The 26,249-nt window shown below is 38.8% G+C and overlaps 1 protein-coding gene across 1 annotated transcript; it reads right to left on the bottom strand.

Moving 5' to 3' along the window:
* Nucleotides 1-692: 692 nt before the first annotated feature.
* On the bottom strand, nt 693-24,810 carry ATAD1 (ATPase family AAA domain containing 1). The gene is made up of 11 exons (XM_070945673.1): nt 24,645-24,810; nt 22,410-22,504; nt 22,121-22,295; nt 19,132-19,230; nt 17,020-17,140; nt 15,454-15,654; nt 12,746-12,852; nt 10,411-10,500; nt 8,412-8,462; nt 6,900-7,033; nt 693-5,039 (listed from the first exon to the last, which is right to left on the bottom strand). The coding sequence occupies exons 3-11, from the start codon at nt 22,280-22,282 to the stop codon at nt 4,919-4,921; spliced, it is 1,086 nt and encodes a 361-aa protein (XP_070801774.1). The 5' UTR covers nt 22,283-22,295; nt 22,410-22,504; nt 24,645-24,810; the 3' UTR covers nt 693-4,918.
* Nucleotides 24,811-26,249: the final 1,439 nt, after the last annotated feature.

Here is a 26,249-nt window from a genome sequence, read left to right as displayed (position 1 = left end):
CTAGAAGATACCAGGTTAGGGAAAGATGTCTTGGAACAATTTAGCTCTCATAATCTTGAATTAAACTAATTCTAGTCTTAGCCAGCATGGCTAAAGTGAGAGATGACTGGAGTTGCAATCTGGCACCTGAAAGCCTGCTGCAGACTCTATTTCTCTGCTAGATAGAAAGAAAGAAAAAACCCACCTTGTACAGGTCCTTGACTTACAACACTTCATTTAGTGAGTGTTCAAAGTTACAATGGCACTGAAAAGTAGGATTTGTGTCCATTTTTCTCATGTTGTGGCATCCCCATGATCACATGTTCAAAATTCAGATGCTTGTCAACTGGGTCATACTTATAACCGTTGCAGCATCCCAGGGTCATATGATCCCCTTTCGTGACCTTCTGACAAGCAGAGTCAACGTGGGAAACTGGATTCACATAACAACCGGGTTATTAACTTACCAACTGCGCTTGAATCACTGAATAACTGTGGCAAGAAATGTCATAAAATGTGGCAAAATTCACTTAACAAATGTCCCATTTCACAACTGTGACAAGAAGGATGATAAAAGTGGGACAAAACTCACTGAACAAACATCTCACTTAGCAACAGAAATTTTGGGATCAATTGTGGTTGTAAATTGAGGACTCCCTGTACTGCCTCCAGCAAAGCGTCTCCTCAGAAAATAAATGAACACCGAAACTGAATCATAAATAGGCTGGCTAATCTTTTTTTATTCATTTACATTTAGCCACTGCAGTGAGAATACATGTATATACTTGATCCTTAAAACCATGTGGAAAAACATATATTTTAAAAAACACACAATTTTAAATGGTTTGCCATGATCATGTCACATTTATTGCTTCATTCTCTAGTTAATCAAGCTCAGCTTTGTCAATGGGTTTTCAGGTTTAAGAAAGGAACCCTTAAATATTCCTATGCCCATTATTATTTTACAGAGTAATTGTGCTTTTTTATGTCAGTGGAGGCCCCATATGCTGGTAATGACAATAATAAAGCACAAACGTACCTAACGACAAAGCTTGTGGCTTGGATTTCGGAGTCTCAAAACTCTTGGTGGACTATTTTACTCTCATGAGTAAAATAGGATGACACATAAACCTGACACAACCATAGCGCTGTACAGACCACAACTACAGACATGATGTCCGTGACGGAACAGTGAACAGCCCACTCCCACTCCAAAATCACACACTGTAACAAGAAATGGGAGCCCCCATAGAGAGAACACGTATGCTTAATATTAGCAGATATGTTATCTCCACCTTTCAAACTAGTTGCAGGCATTGGGCCTTCACCTGGAGCTCTAACATACCATGTCAACTGCAAGATGGAAGGAGGAAAAAGGTAGGCACTTCTTTCACAAGAAGTGTGAAAACGAGTGCTAGTCAAGCCAATGATGGGGCTGGAATTTAATTTTAGAATAGTGCACAAGAAGAACAACAATCTCAACTGTAAATACATTATGAATTGTTTGTAACTATTCAAGAACCATCTTGATTGCGCAAAGAGTCAACATTCAGTAAGTGCTTATCTGAATGTCGGAAGAGCTAAAAGTACAATAATTACAAAGTACCACAATGGTATTAACATGGCTCCATTATAAAGTAAGGCGCTCTGCTGAAATCATGGCTCTTAAAACAAGGAAGTAGTAGTCAACACTGGGAAGCTTCTGTTTTGTTTGGTACAATTCTTCCAAAAACCTTCTGCATCCATTCTATCTTACTTGAGAAACATCCCTCAACCCTTGGAGAAGTTTTGTAGGGGCAGGAGGAAGAGACAACAAGAAACTTGCCATAAATTTTCTTAAGTCAGCTGATCTTATAAACAAGTCCCTATTTTCCCCCCACAAAAAATAATATACTAATACTTTTATCTGGAAGTCAAATAATTTTATAAGGCAAACATTGGGCTGTTGAATATGCAAATTTATGCCATGGAACTATGAAGATGCCAAAAGACTGCTATTTTTGGTGCTGCAGACTAACTAAGTTATTCGTCTGGAAATCATAAATAAAATTGTTCCTTTGAAGGAAGTTCCATGAACTTTCAATTGGAAGTTTCTATCACCACAATCGGAACTATCAAGAATGGAAAGATAATTTCCATTCTTGACCATTAGTACCTCTGAATATTAGAAATACGGCTCTTTAGTCTATAAATGCAGATAAATATTTTATTATAAAACTATACAGCTATGTCCCAGGGATAGCTAATGGAGTTTAGTGACCAAGGAGGGTGATAAAAATCTATATCTTACTACTATATAGCAATACATCTGGTGGAATAAATATCTAAAGAATATTCTAGAAATTAAACAGATTGTTCACATTTATTACCTCTTAAACAAGTTGAAGGGAAATTCATTCAACGTTTTCAGGTGCTTCTTACTTCGTATGTTTAAATTATGCCTACTAAATTAATATTTATGGCTGGAATGATGGGGTCAGAAGGCAAACAGGCTTGAGATTTTAAGTCATCTTTTAAATACAGTGACAAAGGACATCAGAAGTATTGACCAAGGTTTTAAAAAGTCTTGAGAGACCTCATGCATAAAGAGCATCTGCTGAAATTTCCTGAGCTGATCTTTGGATCCTAAGCATTGTCCTTAAAACAAACCTGGAATCAGTGACATTTAATTTCCCCTCTTGCAAATAAACCAAAACACTTAAAGGAATAGAGAAAAAGATAAATCTGTTTCACTCAGTGAGAGAGAAACAAAGTATGATTTATGCTACAATAAACTTAAATGGGACTATTCTGAGCTTATGAAAATTATGAAGTGAAATGATACATCTTAAAATGAATATATTTGGTCACAAGAACTAATATCTAGCTTTGCTGTTGTGGCAAAGGATTATTCATCGACATTCATAAATGTTTAGAACATGAGGTACAACTGTGTGACATTTATTTATAGGCCATAGAAAACACTGGAAAGATACAGCAGTTTAATGAAATGGTTAGATAAAGTTATACTTTTTTTTTTTTTACTTTGAGGTATGGCTGAAATTAAGTAGAATAAAATTTGAGACATGAATAAAGAATCAGAATACAATAAAACCCATTAAAATGAAAGGCTTAATTGAAGAATTAAATCAAGTACTTTACCACAATCTACCTAAGGAATTTGTCCTAAGCTTTAATATTGCAAAAGAGATTTGTGTAAATGACTTTAAAAGGTCAATTTACTGATATCACAAGCTGTATTTGTATGTATGGCTGAAAATCAGAGAAGCGTGTCCAGAAGCATAGATATTTTTCAAGTATTTTTCTTTTCAGATACATACCTCAGATATGTACATACCTCTGATATGTACAAGGGGATTGGATAGGATTGATTTAGCAATAAAAGGAAAATTAAATGGGGGAATGACACCCCACCCCCATTTTGATTTAATATCATCCATAATGCAAAAGCATTTGATCATCACATATATATTTACCCACTCAGTTCTTAACCTCAAATATTTTAAGTAGCCACTTAAATGGGACTAAAATTCTAAGACGGCCTGACTTGGATTGATTTTTAAAAGAATTATTTCATTTGACAAAATCTGCTTTATTTAACAGTAACTGAATTGTGTTTTCCTTGGCTACAAATTTTCCATTTTGAAATGGACACATAAAAAAAGAAGTAAATCATTCTCGATAGGATATGATCTGTAAAAGACATTTTGGTTCTATACCCAAAGAAAAGAAGCTTACAAGTATACCTAGAATTAGCGCACAGATATGAATTTGTGGGGAGACACAACAGTAAATGAATTTAAGAAAATAAATCTCATTATTCCAATCTTTCCTATTATTATTTCATAATGAATACGAAATATGATTATTTCCAACTCTGCAAGATCCCTGTCTTATAGAAAGAAATGTAACTAAAATTGAAAACCACTGTCCTTGATGTTATAATTTTTCTCATTTCCACTTAGAGCGGTTAGAAGGTTTAGAGCAGCAAAGAAGGAAATTTAGCAATGGCAGCATTTATGTCCGGTAATTATATAAAGGACATTATTCACAATTCAGAAATAAAAGAAAACATTAACAACCTGTAGCTTCCAGTGTTCTGCCTACAATGGAAAGTGTCAATTATATAAAAAGGTATTAAAAAGAATACAATTTGTAGGATCATACAAGATGAAAACATTCATGAGACGTTGCACACATTTTATATTTAGATCAGGGGTCTTCAATCTTGGCAACTTTAAGACTTGTGGACTTGAACTCCCAGGGTTCCTCAGCCAGCAAAGCTGGCTGGGAGTTAAAGTCCACAAGTCTTAAAGTTGCCAAGGTTGGAGACACCTAGCTTAGATCATTGGCACCTGCGCATACTGTCACTTATGATGCAAAGGAGAAATGAGAATTTCCCTACATTACAGACACACACACCATCACCACCCCGACTCCCCAAAAAAGCAGAATTTCTGACTGTGCATTAGGGAACTGTGCAATTACTATTTTAACCCTGTGATCTAACTCGATCCAGATAGTAAGTAAAAAGAAAAAGAATGAATGGATTTCATATTCAAGTTTCTACATATTATGTCTCTCTATAAAAACTTGCAGATACACATACATATCATATATACATACGCATTGTCTCATACATATATACACAGGCTCTGCTCTCCCCCTCAGAGCAACCATGTGCCATGCGAAAACCTACCAACACATTTTTAAGGCTGCAACAAGGATGTTGGTTGAAGCAAGACTATATCCCTCCTTGTCATGATCTGTCACACGGACCCAATCCAATTCTGCAAAATTATTAGGTTTCAATAACTTAGGTATCAGCATATAAAAACAATTCCAGAAACAGTTGTTAAAAGGATGGGGATTTTTGTTTTGTTTTCAATTGACGTCTACTATTTAAATTACCAGTCACCAAAAGAAGCGATGGATAACCTTAATCTAAACTAACATGCATCAGAACACTTTGATTCGTTGCATCCTTTGATTTCCTCATCTTCTCGATGGCTCGATGCAAATCCCTTTGTTGCACTGGGCGAATTTCATCTTCGTCGTTGCTGGAAGAAGAAAACAAAACAAAACAAAACAAAACAAAACAGGAGAAAGTATAAAAAGTGCAATTTATAAAATAAAAGAGACAGAGCATACTATGTATCATGCACTATTTGGGAATAATCTAGAGCAAGGGTGTTAAACTCAAGGCCCGTGGAGCAGATTTGGCCCGCCGGGCCACCCTGGAAACGGAGCTTGGGATTGGTCTGCGGTGCCTCTGCCAGCAAAAACGGAGCTTGGGATGGCCATGTGCGGTCCTCCCAAGCTCCATTTTTGCTGGCAGAGGTTTGCAGGAGGCTGTCGCAGCCGAAAACAGAGTTCAGGACCCTGTTTTTGCTGGCAGAGTGCTCAAGCCAACACAAGTGCCCCCGACATGAGTGAGGTCGAGCTGGCCAGGCTCACCTTGACCATGCCCACCCTAGTCTCCTGAGGTCAAACACAACTCTGATGCAGCCCTCAATTAAATCAAGTTTGACACCCCTGATCTAGATGTATGAAACCTGCTTCAAATTCCAACCAAACCATTCCAAATGTTGAGTCTGAAACATTGTTCTTGCGTTCAAAACAATAATCTTTGGAAGCATTTTGACCACTTCAGAATTGTTCTGAGGTGTTTCACAATAATTTAAACCGGATACTCATACTGTCAGGGTTCCAAGTAACAGACCCAAAGCAATCAAAACCCTGAGGCCTAGAGTTTCCCAAAGTATGAATTTATTAGGAATGTCATATTGGCACAGTTGGTGAAAACCTGACTCTGAAGGACACGAGGTTTCCCCCACCCAAATCAAAACCCCAAGTTCTTGCCCCCAGGTCACACGTCCATCACATGGCCCAATCAGGCCACAGTCTCAGTGTTGTGGCCCCGCCCTCTGAGCCTATCCCATCGGAGGAAGAAAGCTCCGAGCATGAGGAAGAGGAGTCAGCCAGGCCTCCCTCTCCAGGCCCCTCCCCTCTGGCACTGTCTCAGGTGCCGGCCGAGGGAGAGGAGATTAGCAGGGAGACAGGTGTCTCGGATGAGAGTGAAGGAGAGACATCATTCCTGGACGCACGCCTCCGAAGGCGTGATAAACGATTGCAGCAGCTCAGGAGGCGTGCTAGGGATTAGAACTGAGTCACTGGACCACACCCCAGAGACTATATAATAGAGGGTGGTGGCCAGTGATCCCTGTGACGAACAAAAATAAACCTTGGATAGTCACTAGAGCATCGTCCGAAACTGCTGAGAGGAATATTTATTTTTGTTGGACTCTTGTATGCTGAGTATATTATCTTTCTGTTTTCTGTGGAAATAAAAGCACTTGGCAGACGGTGTGTATATCGCTGCCAAGTTGGAGATAAAGACCTGGGTGTGTGCCAAATGCTTCCTTAACCCTCGGCTGGCTGTGTTTGTGTGTGTGTGTGTGGACGGGGACAGATCACTCAGCTCCAGCTGGCTCTTGTCTATGCCCCTCCAGCACCTGGTAGAGTGTCCTTGGCTCCCACAGGAAAGAATGTTATTTTGGCTACACATCCTGCCAGCTATCTCTATCTCCCCCCTCACGTTCCCACAGCTCCAACCGGCCTTGTTGTGGCAGCCCTGAAGATGCTCCCAAAATGGCTTCAAGGCTGACACGCACATTTGAAATTCTCTGCCATCTTATGTGGCATTAATGTAATTCTCACTTCTCCAGATGCAAGAAGTCATGTATTAAGAGCACATCCATCTTGCTACATAAAGTAAGGAAACAGGAAGGAATCCCCTCCTAATTCTTGTTAACACTTCACCCAATCTTTAGGCTATGAGAATCCATTTCTGTTTTTTTAAAAAACCAGCAAAATTGGCTCCTAGATATCAAGCCTTCTGGGGCATTAAATAGAAGTACCTGTCTTCATATGAAGTATTTACATATTCCCTGACACACAGGAGTGCAGCATCGCGGCACATTTCTTTCAAGTCACTTCCTGAAAACCCATCCGTTTCTTTGGCGACTTCAAAGAGATCCACATGCCTGTCCACCTGTCAGCAAAGAAAAAAACAGCACATACAAGGGCCACAGAATTAACTTATAAACAATAAGGAATAGTTCAGACTGAAATAGAAACAAATAATTGGTCATGCTTGATTTTGTTAAAAACAAATTACTTAAGGATTTTGGTTTATCAAATTCTTATTTATGGAAATTAAAAAATGACCAGAATGGCTATATTAATTAGGAAATCTCCATATATTATACCTGAACATGATGTTTTGGTTATTGATGGGCACCTTATGATTTTGGCAATTATTAATAGCAATAGTCAAATGGCTCTGATAAATTGTTATATCCTAACTGGAGATAAACTGGATATTTTACGTAATTGTTCTGGAAGTCATTTTCATTTACAAGAGATTATACATGCAGTCCTTGCTTAACGATTTGACTGCTTAGCAATTGTTTGAAGATACGATGGAGTCCTCTCCAAAAGCTATTTAGAACCCAGTTCCAGAGTTCCAATGGCTGTATGACTTCTCCAGTCACATGACCATGTTTTGGGCACTTGGCAACCAGCTCACCTTTACAATTGTTGAGCACATGAGCATTTGTGATCATGTGGTCTGCAGGACACTGCAACTGGTTATAAGGCCTAGTAACTGCCAAGAACTCATATTGAGACGGGGGGGGGTTGGTACAATGGCCATCATAGTCAGGGGTGGGTTGTACTTACCTTTACTATTGGTTTGCAATGGGAGCGTGCGCGCAGAAGCTTCTGCACATGCGCAGATCATCAATTATGACATTCAGGCGAGTGGGCGCAGCCTCCCTCCGCTTTTACTACTGGTTCACAAGAACCAGAGAGAACTGGGAGCAACCCACCACTGATCATAGTGAATGCAAGTCTCAAGTTTCTTTTTCCAAAGCTGTTGTAACTTTGAACCATCATTAAATAAACAGTCGTAAGTTGGGAACCAGCTGAATTGTTTTTCATGTCATTAGCTACTCTTTTGAGTGGACAACTATATAAAATGAGTAAATACACACATAAATTCATGGTAACCAGATGGCAGAAACTGAAGCAAATTTGCTACATATGCAGATAATATGAAAAGTCTCTACCGATACAGGGACCAACAACATGGTAAATATTTTGGACGCACAATAAATTGGAACAGTTTAACATTTTCCCAATTGGCAATAAGATTTCTAAAGATATATGACTATTTGGAAAATTTTTGTTATAATCCATGTTTGGGGAAAGTCTACGAGCCAGAATTTTATTTTTTAACAGAGTCATTTACAGAGGACTAAAACCTCCATGATGTAAGAACTTGCAGAAACTATTTGTCTTCAACCATGAGACACTGTTGTAGGAATACAAAATAATTTACTTTATAGTACAAAAAATGACCAACTTACATTTTCATTTTTCAAAATAAGTTTCAGGATTGCTTCCCTCTGTTTTAGTGACTTTAAATTAAAAGAAAGAAAACGTGTTATTAATACAAAACAGGAATTTTTAAACTCCAACCTTATCTTACAACATTAATGATGCCTTGAAAAAACTATTCTGCTATAGATTCCTTGTTGTACCATTGGATCTCCCAGAGAAGGCACTGATGATGGAAGGTAGTTTCCATCATCAAATGCCAAATGCTTCTCAAGTAAATGTCATCATTCTCCTACCTCAACAGCACCCAGGTTCTTTATTTTCTTCTCCTTGCTTCTGGAAGAAGCACTCACGAGAGAATAAATCCTTTGATAAGAGGAATTCATGGAAGATAGTTGGAAGTTATTTAGGAGGGAATGGGAAAACTTGCCATAGTCGACTTGATGCAGCCAACTCACCATGGCCAACTCATCAATACCAACTTGCTATAGGACAACTCGTCATGGCTAACTCATTGTGGGAGAACTCGTTGTGGGACAATTTAACAATTCTATTTAAATATTTAAAATAAATAAAAGTTATTTTAATTTTTGCCATTCACATTTCATTCTGTCCCTCCTTTTGCATCCTTTCTTTAGTGAGTCTATTCCACCATTTCTTTGATATTAGTGTAACTCTTGTCCTGCAGCGAGTTGTCCTGTGGCGAGATGGCCGTGGCAAGTTGTCCTGCAACGAGTTAGCCGTGGCAAGTTGGCTGTGGCAAATTAGCCATGGTGAATTGACCGTGGCGAGTTGTCATAGACCCATTTGGGAGAGGTCAGTCAGAAATTGAGTCTGGAGCAGCAAGAAAAACATATCCAAACACAGCTAATTCCTCAGCACACATAGTCTTTCCAGAACTTCCTTAAACACAGATACAAAAGGCAAATCAAATACAAATAAAAAAGGCACAATAAACAGCAAGATACCACCAAACAGTTTTAATACAGATTATAAAGGACAGAAAACTGAATAAAAGCTGAAACTTATCCCAAACAAGGCTGATGGATTTCAGATGAGCAAGAAACTGATTAAGTCAAGAGGTAAATACAGTAGCTGCTCTTAAATAATGGTACGTTTCCCCTGCTAAATTAAAATGGAAGCTTTATAAAATTTTCCTTTCTACGTATCCAGGGTAGAAGTTTTTTCCCCCACACTTCCTGCTTCCTAGAGAAAACAGGTAAGGCAAACTTTCTGATTTCTCTTGGTCACATCCTCTAAAATAGGAGTCCCCCAACTCGCAGTCTGTGGGCCACTACCAGTCTGCGGCCTGTTGAGAACTGGGCTGGGGAATCAGCAGGCAAGCATGCAAAACCTCATTTGTGCCAATGTGGAATCTAGGTTGCACATGTGTAACCATCGCTGCCCCCTTCCACCACCACTGCCAGTCCATGGAGCCAGAAAGTTCAGGGATGCTGCTCTAAAAGTTTTTTGAAAAGTACATGGAATTTATAACTCAAGCAAAACTCCATGGGTGTGACAGGAAAGCCTATCTCAAACATAAGTTATTAGATCCAATCTTCACTGCATAATACATGGTTTCTGAGGAAAATATAATTTGTTGTCCTAGTTTTAAAGCCCTATATAGCTCAAAGAGGTAATTACTCTCTTCCCTGTGAAATTTTCAAGGAACAGCCTACAATACTTCATATCACCTTAGGGAAATATTGGATGGCATAGAAATAGGAAGGGAACATTCTAAGCAGATTGCCCAAATTTTGGGATGTCGTCATCAAGGAATCCTGTTTGTTCTTTCATTTCATCGTAAGTAGCTTGTGTTTGTGTATTTGGCTTGTTATTTTATTTTTTCTTTGTGATTAACTACCTTGGAAATCTAGTATGAGGTAGTGTTAAGATACTAGGCTAGACACCAGGAGACCATGAGTTCTAGTTCTGCCTTAGGTACCAAGCAAGTTGGGTGATCTTGGGCCAGTCATTTTTTCTGAGCCTTAGGAAAAAGGCTGTGGCAAACCATTTTAATCAACTTACAGGTTGATTGATATGAAACCTTGTAGGCATTCTTCTCATAATGGCAGTGTCAAGATCCTGAGGGCGATTGGTAGCTCCCATCACTATCACCTAAATGTAATGTATGACAAGGAACAGTTATTCTTGATGAAATACATGAATATTGACATATCATGTCTCACAAACAATTGGGCCTGTTTTTTTAAAGAATGTTTTTTCCCATTAATATCATCACGACATAATTTATCTGAATCTGAATAAATCTCTAGATGCTTAAATTTATCTAGAAAATCCTACGTTTAATTGAGAGGCATTACAAAATGGTGTTTATAAATACTGATTCCAAAGTACATGATTACAACTGCATCTAAAATATGTCAGAGTTGAAAATGTTGTAGTAGTAGTAATGTTGCTACTATCTGCATATGGAAACAAAACTGATTTAAGAAATTGTTGATCAATTGTACACAGCTCTAGATTTTTACCTCCAAATTAATTTGATAGTGACAGAAATGGAACTTTTATCCATCCTGAATTTGACTAAAGCTTGTTTGATCAACATCAAACAAACATTTAGAATCAATTATTAGATTTAAAGAGTTTTAGACATACAAAAGCAGTTCCAAATGAAAATAAAGACCACCTTTTGCTTAATATTAATATTCAAAATGTCACTATTATTTTTAAATTATCCTACTTTGAGATACCATTTCTCAAACCAAGAGAATTCAAAATCACATGCACAGTACTGAAATGTAGGTTAACCATGAAAAAATTCATGACAAAGAGAATATTCTTATTATATTTTTAAAAAGATTTTTCAACAGTTTTTTACCATCATTTAAAGCATCTTTTTTTTGTATGCTGTACAAAAACATTGTTTTGTTACAGTATGTAACAAGACAATGTACAAAATAAATAGGACAAATATTTGGACCACAGAATAAAATGTATCATGTTTAAAGTAGTTCAGAAAGGTTATTTAATAATATTGTTCTACATGCTATTTAAGAGTATGCACATACGGTGGCATCACCTAGAGAAGGAGAAACTCCCCAAATGAAAAAGGAAAGTAGCTAAATTATTTTTTAGCGCACTTCCATTTCTCATGAAATGATTAGAAGTAAAGAAAACAAGGTTCTTAGATGTATGAATTCACTTTGACCCAGGTACTGACATTTTAGGCTTCCCATCACTAGATTAGATTGGGTGGAAAAAGTTTTTAAAAAGTAGTTTGCAATTCAACTGTCTTCTCTTTGAAAAGCTGGCTGGATGTCTCTTTCCCCATTTCACTGTGACTTTCAGCCAATCAAACCGTTTTGTGGTTAGAAAATAACCATGCCAAGTTGCTTAACTGGAGAAGCTACAGATATTAATCTCAACTGAATCAGGTAGGTTTTACCAGAATGAGACAAGACTTTCTTCTGGGCACAACTAAACCAAGCAAGAATACAAAACTAAAAATATCAAGTATGACAGGGGATGCACTCTTAGCCTGGAAAAAGTTGCAAATTCCTGCTACACAGTATAGTGTAGGCCCGTGATGGTGAACCTATGGCATGAGTGCCAGAGGTGGCACGCAGAGCCCTCTCTGTGGGCACACGTGCCGTCGCCAACTGCTCTTCTGATTTCCAGCGGGCACATGCTCTCCGGTCAGCTGGTCTTTGCAGGAAAACAGCTGGAAAATGGCCCGAAAAATGGCCAAAAACAGCCTGGAGTCCTGGAAATCCAAAGACCAACTGGCCGGCGCATGTATGCCTGTTTTTTGGCTGTTTTTCAGGTTGTTCTTCAGACCAAAAACAGCCTGAAAAATGGCCTGAAAATGACCCAGAAAACAGCCTGCAAACGGCCAAAAAACAGGAATGCATGCGCCGGCCAGTTGGTCTTTGGGTGAAGGCCAGCTGGCCGGCATGCACATGCGCACTGGCCAGCTCGTCTTCGGGTTTCCGGTGCGCGCATGTGCATGCACACGTGTTCCGGTTTGGGCACTCAGTGCCGAAAAGTTTTGCCATCACTGGTGTAGGCTAATAATTTGGGACTGGCACCTGGGAAACCAGGTTCTATTACTTAGCCACGGGTGACTTTGGACAATATGTTTTCTCAGCATAACCTCATAGGGTTGTTCTTGTGAGAAAAAATGAAAGGAAGAAATACTATGTAAAGTACATCTCCCGAAGGAAAGAAAAATAATAAATGAATAAGCCACCTTTTTGTGCTTCCATTTCTCAAGCTGACAATTTTTATACGCCACAGTGCTTGCTCATAAATGCCTATAAATGAGCATCTAAGCAATGAAAAGTACATTTTTATAAGCATTGCATGACTGTATCAATAAAAACAGTAATTTGCTACTTACTTGGCAATTAAAATCAGTGTCTAGACCATCCCAGAGACTCATGAATTGGGCTTTCATCATAGCTGTGGCCTCATGATCAGAACTTGAACGGCTTCGTAGGAAAGAATCTGAATTTAACAAAACAAAACAAAACAAAACTTGTATTTCTGGAGTATGAAGCTATATGTGTTGCATAATGAATTAATTGAGGCACATGCATTAACTGAGAACATATGGGACAAACAAGAAGATACACAGAATAGCATCCTATGTGATTAAGAGGACTACTGGACAGTGTTTCTGAAACAGTTCTTGGCTCTTCTAGCAAATGGAAGAAATTTCCAGAATCAGATTATGATGCAACCAAGAAGGGTGGATGCCCCATGCGCCTTTTTTCAGTTGATTATTTATTGTCTTCAGTTTCTAGGAGTCTTACAAAAAAAATGCTGAACTGGGAGACCTGGTTTTGATAAAGTAATTTCAGTTCTTAAACAACAGTACAGTTCAAGATCCTTAGACATAAATTAGTAATACCTTAACTGGATTGGTTAATATTCCCTCTGTTTTATATATTTGAAAAGGCACATATCAACTAGGGACATTATAGTAAAAACATTTTTGTTGTATCTGTTAATAGATAGCATTTAAATGTAATACACAAGAAGTCTAAAATATGATTGGGCATGCTGCAGTCCTTGTATATAGTAACATAACTAAATACTATTATTGGCCAATACAAATATTCAAAACCATAAAAATATTTCCACTGAACATTGCTGTTACTGTTTTTTTTAAAGATTTAAAACGATATTTTTAGCTTTGGATCTTCCTTAAAATAAAAGTCTCATCAATTTAAAGTAATAAATGTCATATGCCTACTGAGGAGCGTGACATCTACTTTCCCCCCTCAAATTATAATATCCTTATATAACCCATCTCTTTATTGAAAAAAAATCAATAACAGTCCTTCAATTGTCCAGAGAAAGTATGAAAATGTATAAAATAAAAGTGGCGTAAAATTGGTATAGCATGCAGGAGTTGAGGGATGGGTTCATAGCATCTGGAAGTCAACCTTAAAATGTAACTTCATGGCTGGCTTGTTTTGAAACCACTATCCAGTATTATTTCACAGGACTTGGGTATTTGCAGGAGTGCCCACACAAAGTGGAACTTGCTCATCTGGTGAAAACTAAAAGGTAGGGCTTGGTGTGGGTCCCAACCCTTAGGCGCTGTTTTCTTCTAGAATTCCAGGGATGAGCTTTCTCAGTTCTTGTCTCCTTCCTCACAAACCTCCTCAGCCTGATGTAAGGGCTGGCCCCATCCCTGTTAGTGTTCATGAAGACTAGGAAGATGCAGCTCTTTCAGAAACCCTTGGAGGAATGGGAAAATAGGAGGAACGTTTCCCTGTGAAACTGGTGGCCATAGTAGCTGGATTTTTTTTAAGTTTAAAAAGTTTAAAACTTTTGATGTTTTATCATATTTTAATCCAAACAGTATACTGAAGACTGTGTAAGCTACTTAGAATCAGTCTTACTGGAGCAATATGTACAATCTGAAGATATGTATGTATGTATTCTAGCTGGGATATATCTGATCCCATCACTTAGCCAAAGAAACCAGCTAGGAATAGAAATTGGTTGTTAATTTACACTTAAGAGGAAAATTAAAGGACAACATGGAAGGGGAGACTTTTTATATCAGGGGTCCCCAACCCCTGGGCCGCAGCCCATTATCATGCCATGGCCTATTGGGCTCCGTGAGTGGCTAGCCAGAGCAGCTCAATTTGAGCAAGTGACGGGCTGGTGGACAACCATGCGCATGCCCGCCAGCCCTCTGCTGGCACAAGTCAAGTTGTAGGCATGTGTGCCAGCCCGCCACTTGCGCAATCCAGTTCCCCTCTTCCCCTCCCCCAGCTGGGCTGCCAAACTGCAAAGGTTGGGGACCGCTGTTTTATACTAACTGTAATGAGAAAGAAACTATTTTTTGTTATAGAATTTGGCTTTTTCCAGTGATATGTCATCCAGCTAAGTATTATATTACAGGGATTTAAGCAATAAGCGTCATATCTAATTTTACATATATATGAATTAGGAACTAAATGTGCCCATGCTAAATGTAGAATCAGTGTGATGTAGTAGTTAAAGTGCTCGCCTAGAAACCAGGAGACTGTGAATTCTAGCCCCATCTTAGGCGTGAAAACTGACAGGGCGACTTTAGGCCAGACTATCTCAGCTCAACCCACCTCACACAGCTGTTGAGGGAAAATAGGGGGAGTAAATACTATGTATGTTCACTGCCCTGAGGTATTTATAAAAATAATAAAAGATGGGATAAAATAAATGTTATCTTTTTTTAAAAAAATCCATATAATATCTAACAAAGATTTTGAATTTCATACTGGATGCTAATACTGCTAATGCTGAAGGGATGAAAAAATGATCTGCTCTATCCATTACATTAATCCAAATAGACCATGGAAAGACCTTTATTTTTCTTTAAATATTAAATATACATATAAAATTATAGCAATATAACACTGCTGTTTCAAATTAAACAGCAGCCTCCTTTAAAAAAACAAAACAAAAAAACTCTATAAAGATAACTCTTGTTCTGGTACTGATAATACTAAATATTTTTGATCTCATGTGACCAAACTAATGAAGAAGACTATGAAGTTTTTTAAAAATGTGAACATAATATTTTCAAATCTGTAGAAAATTCCACTTTACCTATTTCATCAATAAAGATGATAGAGGGTTGGAGCTTTATAGCAAGAGAAAAAACAGCCGCTGCCAGTTTCTGGGATTCGCCATACCACTTGTCTGTCAACGTTGAGGGCTGAAGATTAATAAAGCGGCAACCAGCTTCCTTTGCTGTAGCTTTAGCAATCAAGGTTTTACCACAACCTGGAGGGCCGTATAGCAGCACTCCTGAAAACCAAAACACAGTTAATAAATTTATCGCCATTCTACATAGGAAAACATAGTATCTGCATTTTATACACGCTACGGTTAATAAAACTTTGCAAAAGTCCCCACATCAGCACTGTTGTTTACAAGCTGCTCTATCAAATCAAATCAAATCAAACCAAACCATTATTGTCAATGCACAAAATGTGTACAATGAAATTGAATGAGCCTCCCTTGGTGCAGCCCCCCCCCCTCCGAAACACGGCCCATGGATAAAAGCTATTTTTAAGCCTGTTCGTTCGGCTGGCTATGCTTCTATATCTCCTGCCTGATGGTAAGAGAGTAAAGAAGTGCTGACCAGGGTGTGAATCATCCCTGAGGATTTTCCTCACTCTGTGAGGCAGCAGGTCCTCAAGGACAAAAGCTCAAGTTGTATAAAAAATCAAGTGATCTTTCTAAGTTTATTTTAAAATAAACTTAGAAAGATCACTTAACTTGTCCTGATTTATAATAAACTGTTTTTTGTGGAAGATTAATTTAGATGTGGAAAAAGTAGAGATTTTCTTCCAAATCATGTCATTCCAGTTAAATATATACATTTATGTAGCTTTGCAATATTGCTTAGTACCTCACTCTTCAATTTAGAATACAATTCATAAGATGGCTTAAAGGACAGCAATATAAAATAAGTAGCAAATGACAGTGCAGAACTTTAAAATAATTTCAACATGAATAAAATATTTAATTTGGGTAAATAAGGTCTGTATCTTGTGTATCTCTTAATATATAGGTGAAAATTCTACTAAGTTCTGCCTAGTTTAAAATTCAGAATCATATTTTCACCACATGAGTATATTTTTCTGCCTGTATAGCTTGTTTCTGGCCTTCTGAGTTTGTGCTCGTTGTAATAAATGGGCAGATAAATGTCAGGATTTTATGGCACATTTTATGGGTCTTGCGGAAAAAATCAGGTGGAACAACGACTGATGACTTCCTTTTACCGGTCTACAATAGAAAGCGTCCTTACATATTGTATGGTATGGTATGGTATGGTATGGTATGCTGGCTTGACAGGCACAGACAGAAAGGCCTTACAGAGGGTGATGAGCACAGCACAAACAATTACGGGCTGTCCCCATAAATAAATGAAAGAAATAGAATCCCTAAACCCGAATAAGTAATAACTAACACACATTCCCATATACCTACCTATGTGTATGTAACATTATATTATATTACATCGGTATGAACATGTTGCACGTTGTGCTGGCCCTGCAAGTCTATCATATTAAACCTAATTGTGGTGTTATGTTGTGTTCAGAAGTCTGAGGAATTCTATTATGGCCAGGTTTTCTAAAAGCATTAATTTGTACTTCTTCACATTACCTTTTGGTGGTTGTAGAAGTCTCGAGTTTTGAAACAGATGTTTTTTTCTGATTGGCAAAATGACTGTGTCCTTCAGATCTGTAATAACTTCATCTAAGCCTGCAATATCATTCCATGTTACCTAAGGCACAAATATAAGATTTTAAAAAATCACTGAGCTGGCATCAGTTAAACAGCTAAATTCTCAAATTAGGGATAAAGATGAAAGTTACATTGAATCTTAAAGCCATTTGTATATTAAGCATGTATCTCACCGAACAAGAAAAATAAAATAAAATATATCCCAGAGGTTGCGACTTTACTCTCTTGATGCTAGTTAAAATAGATTAGTGCTGGGAGGATTTGAATGTATTTTTATAATATACCATGTAATTATTTTTACTTTCTTACTGATTCTGAAGAAAAATATTTTGATCCTTGATCTAAGAAATAGAGATGTTGGCCTTAAGCAGTATGGCAGGAGAGCATAAGTCTCCTGCCAATAAGTCTTCTTACTAGTATAAATTTACTATTAATAAATTTATCAGTAGTTTTCAGCTACAGATGCCTTCAGGAAAGCCTTGCTAGCTGCAGCAAAAGAAATGGGCCAAGGTGTGCGAGGCCTGGCTGCAACTATCCGAAGGTAAGTAGTAGGGCAGTTCTACCACCCTTATCTCCATCCTAGCTTAATTTTTACCCGTGCACCCTGGACTGGGCAGGGTCTTAATTAGGGCTTATTTTGTGGGGTAGGGCTTATATTGGGCGCAAGTGTAAAAATCAAGCTAGGATTTACTTTCTGAGGTGGTCGTATTTTCAGGGAAACATGGTATGTACACACGTGTACGTACACACATACGCACACAGTCCATATAATTAAAAGTAAAACTACTATGGGGGGTATGGCAGTGGCCTCATAACTGGATGTCCAATTCAACTACCCAGGCAATGATCGCCTCTGGCTTTGTTTCATGCAGATCTTTTAGGGAAGCAGAGAATGTACATCGTGGGCAAACTTATACCATATGTTTTATAGTCTGCATATCAGCACCACAATTGCAACAAGGGGAATCTTTCCACCTCCACTGATACAGGGCAGAGGGCACGTCTTCCAGTATCACAACTAATTCTATTCAATTTTGACCAGACAAAGCGAGGCAGGGTCAAAATCAGATGGTTTGGTAGAGGAATCACTAATGGACAGGCCATAAGAAGGTACCTTGGACCATTCCTGACTCCAGGAATTCTTGGGGTTAAACTGAATAGATGTTAAATAAATAACTGTTTTCCAATGTGGCCTATGGGATTTCAATCTTTGACATAGCTATTTGCAACAATATAACTATTTTTTCCAAGGAAACCCCATACTGATATTTTCAGTGTGCTAATTTTTAGGTACCCTAATACTTGATGCTTATACCGAATTCTTGAAATAATCTTATTTGAGCATGCTATAGATACAGCATACAATGAATTAATCTACAAACAAGATTAAATTACTGTAATTCAGTCTTTAAGCATACGAAGAGAACTCTAAATACTATTTTGAAGCATGGTTTTTTTAGCTTCATGTAAAACTGCATATATTCACTGAAGGAAAGTAAAATTCCTGATGCAACGTTAAAATAAGTTAGTACACAAAAAAGTCCATGAACATGCATATTAGTCAATGATCAGTTCTGATATTTAATAAACGCTAACAATAGTTATTGCTGCATTTTGTTCCCTATTTCATACTGTCCCCCCAAAAACAATGTTGCTTCAATTAGCTGCACATGCACAGCATTTTATGCTTCAATATCTGAAAATAGTCACTATGCACTAGTTCTATCAAATAATATTTCAGGGTTTTGAATTATGTGTGTGATTGCTTGTATTATTACTAACTTATAAAGACACTGTTTATATTGAGAAAATGGGAAAAAAGATATGCATCCCGGAAGTTTGGGCCTCTATGATAATTGTACTACTGGGAATCAAAAGCCGACACACATGTCTGTCCCACAAGGTCCATCTGCTCCCAAAATTAAGAAAATTCAATTAAAATACAGTTCCACTATGAACATGTGTGCTTCCATGTTAACATTTTGCCCCGAGACATAACATTTTTACATATGAATAAGACAAAAAACTTACGTGCATACTAAGAGGATCCACCAGATGTGCAGCAATGCTCATCTCATATTCAGAAAGCTTCACATTTTTCACACCTATTTGCTTCATCAACTTTTCTGCCTGTTATAGAAAAGCCAGAGTTCAGCAGTATGACCTCATTTGATCTTTTCAGATAATGTCAGAAAAGGCAGGGGTGCTATTAAGGAATGTGAATATTCCGTTAATTGTGAATTAGGAACTTGAAAAAAAAAATAATGCCCCGTTTTCATTGGTTTGAATGTACCATCTCTTCGCTGCAAAATAAAGCCAGCTTGTTAGTAACAATACTTCGAGGTGTCTATCCAGGATAATTAAAGATTATTCGAAGATATTTTAATCTTTGTCTTAATACTCAATGCCCTTTCAATAATAAAGCAATGTTCCATTTGAGCATAGTAATAGCAGACTTATATACCGCTTCAAAGTACTTTATAGCCCTCTCTAAGCCGTCTACAGAGTCAGCATATTGCCCCCAACAATCTGGCTCCTCATTTTACTAACCACCGAGGAAAGCCGAGTCAACCTTGAGCTGGTAAGAATCAAACTGCTGGCAGTTGGCAGTATTAACATGCAATACTGCACTCTAACCATTGTGCCCTCACTGCTCTTGCAGTCATAAACATTACAGGTAGTCCTTAGATTACGTCCATTCATTCGTTCAGCGACTGTTCAAAGGTATGACGGTGCTGAATGAGGGGCACTTACGACTGGTCCTCTAAGTTCTGGACATTGCAGCAAGCTGCAGTCACATAATTGTGATTTCATATGTTCCCTGCATGTCTTTCTACAAGCAAAGCCAATAGGGAAACCAGCAAGCACTGTAATGTAAACTCTTCGCGTTACGATGTAAATTTGGACTGTCATTGCTAAGTGACACACTTGTATGCCTTTTAAACAGCATTTTAGAAACTCTTTCAAAATATGCAGACAACTTTCAGAATGCTATATTCATTACCGGGGAAGAGAAAATTATTCTCTAGCTATAAAGATCTGTGATGAAAAAACAAAGAACATTTCCACACAGGCAACATTCTATAAGTGGGCTTTGTAAAACAATAGCTCCTAATGAGCTGCCCTTAATTTTAATATATCTAAAAAAAAGATAATGCAGGGAGATCTCAATATAACAGATTATTTCCATGCAAAGGATACAAGAAGGTCTTTGAATTTTCATATTAATGTAGCGCACACATGCTGTTAAAAACAACAGCCTGACTCCATTATTTTAGAACATTACCATAATTATGAACAAAGGATTGTGTCAGCTTTAAAGCATAATTTTACACAGGTCTACTCAGAAGTCAGTATCACTGAATTCAATAACGTTTCTCTATTTCATGAATTGCAAAATAATTTAATTCTCTTCCTCTGCAGTAGCTTGAGAACTATTGTAGACAGAGCAGCAACCCAGTAATTTAACTGACTTCTCTGAAAGAAAAGCATGTGATTGTGTCTATTTTCTGGGTTGAGATTTAAGAAGCGTTTTTGAGTGCCCAAATTTTCTATATCAGTCATGACTTGGAAATTGATCTACCATATTTTTTGGAGTATAAGATGCACCTTTTCCCCCCAAAAAAGAGGGTGAAAATCTGGGTGCATTTTATACTCTGAATGTAGCCCTGCCCAGCCTCTCAAACGGAGGTTTCAGAGGCTGAACAAAGCCTCAGAAACGAAGCTTCAGAAAAAAAAAAAATGAAGTTTCAGAGGCTTTTTTTCTGAAGCTGTTTTGGAGGCTTTCAGAAGCAGAAAAAAAAGTTTTTTTCTGAAATGAAGTTTCAGATGTTTCAGAGGCTGAAAAAAAAGCAAGGCACAGAGATCACAACCAACAAACCTGTTGCTAAAATTCACCTCTGGGAACAGCTTATTGGGGGTATTCCGGAAGGCCGATCCACCCGCCAATCAGCTTTTTTCTTATTTTCCTCCCCAAAAACTAAGGTGCGTCTTATACTCCGGTGCATCTTATACTCTGAAAAATATGGTATGTTGTTTGGCAAGTGTCTATTGAATATTGCTAACATGTAACAGGGACTGTACTAGCCCCAAATTTTTTAAAACTGCGTGAACTGAATTTCCTCTATGCTTGTATATATTTGTCTGCATAATTGATTAAAAGTAGTCGAGTTACGAATGCAATGGAGCCTGCTCATTCCATTCGTAACCCAAGGATTCGTGGGAATGAATCTCGTACCTTGAATAGGATCACTCCCTCCTTTCGCCCACGCATTCACAAATCGAATGTGAGGCTCGTTAGGTACACATTACGTATTTCAGGGTGGGAAAGACCATGGGGGACCTACTGATGGAACAGGCCACCTGCTTAAGATCACCCAAGGGTTCCCTGACCCACTAAAATACCTCATGCTCCACACAATTGCATTCCCCTCACCGTCCAACCCACCGCACTGGGTCACTTACCTTGTGAAGATCTAGTAAGAAATCTCCTCTACAGCCTCTCAGCCACGTGCGCTCCTCTCCAGTTCCGTTCAGGCCTCCACAGGTCTCACTTCACTGGCCCACGGAGGGCCAAATGGAGTCTTGGAGGGCTGGAACCACCCCTCAGAAGCTCAATTTTGGCCAGCAACATTCAGGACGAATGTTGCAGAACCTCTGCAGTTGTTTGTAAGGATGAATAACTGCCGTGGTGCTGCAAGATTTGTTTTGGGCCTTGTTCGCAAATGCTAGGGAGCACTTATGTAACTTCGAACATTCGCTAATGGAACACTCGTAACCAGGGGACTACCTGTATTTGGTTATTTTTAATACCTTGTGAAATTTGTTTTTATTCAGTTGCACAACACCCAGAGTCAGAAGATCAAGATGTTGAGCAAGGTTAGCAAGCTAGAAAGTAAATAAATGAATAGGCAAACTCAATCAGTTGGTTTCTCACTCTGAACTCAGCAGCTCAAAAATAATGTTAGCTTTCTGTTCCTTATTTATATAACATTTCTATTTAAAATATTTTATTTATTACCTGTTTTTGGGCTTCTACTTTTTGCTTCCTTGTTGGATCAATTGCATCTACCATCCATTTAATTGTAAAATAGGTCACAGCGCCAAATATTGTTAAGCGGAAAATTAAACCAACAACTTCATTCCGAGTTAGAGGACGAGAAAATGTTTCAGCGTGTACCATTGTGGGTGTTTCCCTATACCAAATAATGGAGGAAAGAAAGTCAATGTGCATTCTTATAAAATTAGGAAGCTTTGAGTATTAATTTTTGGTACATGGTATACATTACTATACTTGATACATTACTAACCTGCTGTTAATTCATACACAAGATGGTTGAGATTTTTTTCATATGAGGAGTTTCACATATAAGAGATTTTGTACACAAGATGCGTGTGGTTGTTCCTTATAGATAAAGAAAGGGATAATTAGTTATCACTCAATGTTTGTCAATGATTACATCAAAAAGGGAAAGTATTTTTAAAAAATGGAATATATTAATTGGAAAACAATAATATTCAGAGAAAGTGTCATACATGTTTTGTTATTAGCAACTCATTGACTACTATAATTGATAGTAGTCAAAATCAGTAAGACTCAGCTTTACAAATTGACTTAAAATACTGGATTTAAACATATTATGAAGGTGCAGAATGTTCCATATACAGCACAGCTGGTTTTCAATGGTTTCTGCCCAAGCCAAAATATGGTTTTTCAGATGTTTTATCCATATGCGTAATGCAATAAGGCTGATTCTAGTACAGACTGAAATGTAGTTTGGGGATGGGGGAAGAGACACTGAAAGAAAACTAGACTGAAAGGGTTTCCTGGGTGATGGCATATGTGGACAAGCTGTGAGGAAGGAAGAAGGAAACAAAGAAAAAAAAACACTGGGAAGATATGGTGCACTAAGGGAAAGAAAAAGAAGATTGTTGGGAGACTGGCCAATACAGCAGCTAGTGGGACTGGCCACTCTGGAATTCTATTCCTTATTGCGGATACAGTTGCATTAAGGAATAGGCACACAGGCCAATTTACTAGTCCTGGCAGCTGAGGAGAAGCAGGAAAGAGAATTTTTTTTGGGGGGGGGGCGGGCAGGGGGAAGCAAGGAAGATGCTATTAGATTGCTATTAGCTGATTTGACAAGTTGGCCCAGAGAAAAAGATTGATAGATACTTGGCTTCATTATTATGCATGAGAAAAAACATGTTTGGGGGGGATCTAAAGCAAGACATGGGAAGTTTTACAAGGTTTCTGGAGCAGGTTAATGATTGGAACGAGTTCTTTTTTTAGTCTGTATTCATTGACTTTTATTGCATTTTATGCTTACTATTGCGAACCACCTAGTATTTCTTTAACATGATACACAAATACGACCTACGCCAAAAGTAAGTCCTAGCTTGATTTTTACATGTGCGCCCAATATTAGCCCTACCGCCAAAATAAGCCCTGATTAAGACCCCGCCCACTCCAGGGTACACGGGTAAAAATTAAGCTACGGTGGGGATGGGAGGGTGAAGCTGCCCTACTACTTACCTTCAGACAGTTGCAGCCAGGCTTCGCACACCCTGACACCTGTCTGCAGGCCCATTTCTTCTGCAGCTGGCAAGGATGGCATGGCTTTCCTAAGGGCCTCTGCAGCTCTGCTTCAGAAGCCTTCAGGAAAACCTTGCAGGCTGCCGCAGAAGTAGTTCCTGAAGGCCTCTGACATCAAAAAGGCAGCCGGGGGCAACATGCACAGGTGAGGGGAGTCAGTGAACAATATCCCCCCTGTAAATAAGACCTGGTGCCTTTTTTGTGGCAAAAAAATTAGGGTCTTATTTTTGGGGAAACACGGTACTAAAATTAAGTAAATTAAAACTAAGCTTGGGGCATACCAATAGTAGACTAGCACAGATGGGTATCTGGCTGTGTATGATGCACACTAGGCTCACTCTTTGCACCATAAAATCGCTCCAGCAGCAGCGTGGAACAAGTTTCAACCAAACCCAAAACAAGTAAAACGTTTTAGCTTTATTTCTGCCAAACTACAGCCAGTGCAAAATAAACAGGGCAGAAAAGTCCAGTGTGTTGCGTTTTCAATTAGAAGCATAGCTTTTCTTTCCACCTGCACCCTAAAATGTGCCCTTTCTTATAATGCTAGTTTCCTGACTTCTTTTTTCCCCCCCTCAAAAGAGTTTCAAAACTACATTTAAGGAAGCAGCTTATCAAATATGACCAGCGGACTATAAAGCAAGGGCCTCCGTTAGTATTGCAGTATTGTGTTGGGGGGGAGGGCGTAACAGTAACAGAGTTGGAAGGGACCCTGGAGGTCATCTAGTCCAACCCCGGGTGCACGAGGGGAGGCTCAGCCCCAATCTCATAGTACACGTGTTGTACTCCGATAATAAAGGTTTGGATTTGAATTTGAATATAACTGGGACTCCGCACAACCCTATTTAATAACACAAGACCAAGCCGGGCACGTGGAGAGGCGGCGGGGGAAGAAGAAGAGAGTCGTTATTTCACACACACAAAAACCCGAGAGGGGAAATGGAGCAGTCACCTTCTTTCTCCCAAAGCTTTCAGGCGGGCACTGAGAAGGAAAGCCCGGGCACCCTCTTCCCAACTCGCCGGCCGAAACGCTCCCACCGGTTTCTGAGCGAAAGCCCCGCCGCCGAAATTGAAAGCGAAAGGGAGCCTTCGAGGTGACCTTCCGCGGGAATCCTTCGGACGCCGCTGCCTCCTCCGCACCGGGGCGACGGAAAGGACCGCGGCGCGTAAAAGGCGTGCGCCGGAGGGGGGAGGGGGGAAAAAAAGCAGCGCGCGAAATTCCTCGAGAAGTGTGGAGGAAACGGCCGTTCCCGGCAGGCGTCGCTCGGGTGTTTTGGGCCGACGCTCAATACCTTCCCCCTCGGACGCCGCGCCTCTCTCTTAAGGTTCCGCTTTTAAAGTGGAAGAGGGGGAAAGTTTTCCCTGTAACGCACGGAGGAGGAATCTCGCATGGAGAGCTGAGCTCGCTTTCTTCGTCTTGCGGGAAGGCGAGCGAGACGGTCTTGGCGGGCCTCAAAAAGTTTGCCCTCTGAGGATTAGAGAGGGAGCTGAGGACGGCTCCGATTTAGCTCGCACACAATAGGGCTAGATGGGGGATTTCCCCCATCTGGTTCTAGCTAACCATGAACTATCCTGCCTTCCTTTTGGACCAGCTCTAGGAAACCTGAAATTCAGTACAGATAGCCCTCAATTTAAGAACACCATCGAGCTTTTTTCTATATTTTGTGTTACTGTTGTTCTGTTTCATGGAATCTATGGATGTGGGTGGGTAACAAAAACCGTGAATAAGTAACAATCTTTCTTGTTGGGTTCAGTCTAAAATCCAAATGCTAGGAGACAAAGGAGATATGGATAGCTCAGCAGACTAATGCATTGTAATTAACATCCAGCTATCTGCAATTACTGTAAGTTCGAATCTCACCAGGCTCAGGGTTGACTCAGCCTTCCATCCTTTCTAAGGGAGGTAAATTGAGGACCCAGTTTGTGGGGGCAATAAGCTGACTTTGTATGAATATACAAAAGTATGAAGGCTATTGCTTAACGCATTGTAAGCCACCCTGAGTCTCCGGAGAAGGGCGGCATATAAATCAATTTTTTTTTAAAAAGAAAAAAGATATGAATTATGCCTCTGCACCCAGAATGATAGACTTGAAAACATGTTATCTTTGGCAATGTTAATGGAAGTAGAGGAAGAGAGAGGCCACAGATATAGTAGAGGGACTAAATAATATGATAATAATGGCCTTAGCACTGATTACTACATATACAGGGAAATAGTGAACATTGGATTATGCTGCCACCAAGATTTGAATTTAAGTAATTTAATTTAAAATTTAATGATGCCTAATTCTTTATTTAGAACTCCATACGTCTAATCTTAATCAGGAATTTAGGTTGTCTTTTTATGCCTATCTTTGTTGTCATTAGTTGCAGAAATAATTTCCTTTCAGATTGTCAATAAATTGGATGTGGATACATTTACATGTCTCATTTGTGCACATTTTCCAAAATTGAAAAATGTATTGGTGCTCATACTGGTATATAATAGACTTAATATATTTCTTACCTTATTGAAACTATCTATACTTTTACATGGCATAATACTTCTAATAGAGTC

The sequence above is a fragment of the Pituophis catenifer genome, unplaced genomic scaffold (assembly GCF_029215685.1).
Source record: "Pituophis catenifer annectens isolate HBS135680 unplaced genomic scaffold, rPitCat1.0.hap2 SCAF_6, whole genome shotgun sequence".
NCBI lineage: Eukaryota > Metazoa > Chordata > Lepidosauria > Squamata > Colubridae > Pituophis > Pituophis catenifer.
The sequence above is the reverse complement of the archived record's forward strand: the minus strand, read 5'-3'. Positions and strand labels throughout refer to the sequence as shown.

Coding starts and splice junctions, on each gene's coding strand:
- ATAD1 (XM_070945673.1), bottom strand. CDS start 22,282: ATGGTACACGCTGAAACATTTTCTCGTCCTCTAACTCGGAATGAAGTT. Junction 12,853..15,453: donor CATCTTTATTGATGAAATAG/GTAAAGTGGAAT, acceptor TGTTAAATTCAG/ATTCTTTCCTACGAAGCCGT. Junction 7,034..8,411: donor TTATTTTGAAAAATGAAAAT/GTAAGTTGGTCA, acceptor CTTTGCTGACAG/GTGGACAGGCATGTGGATCT.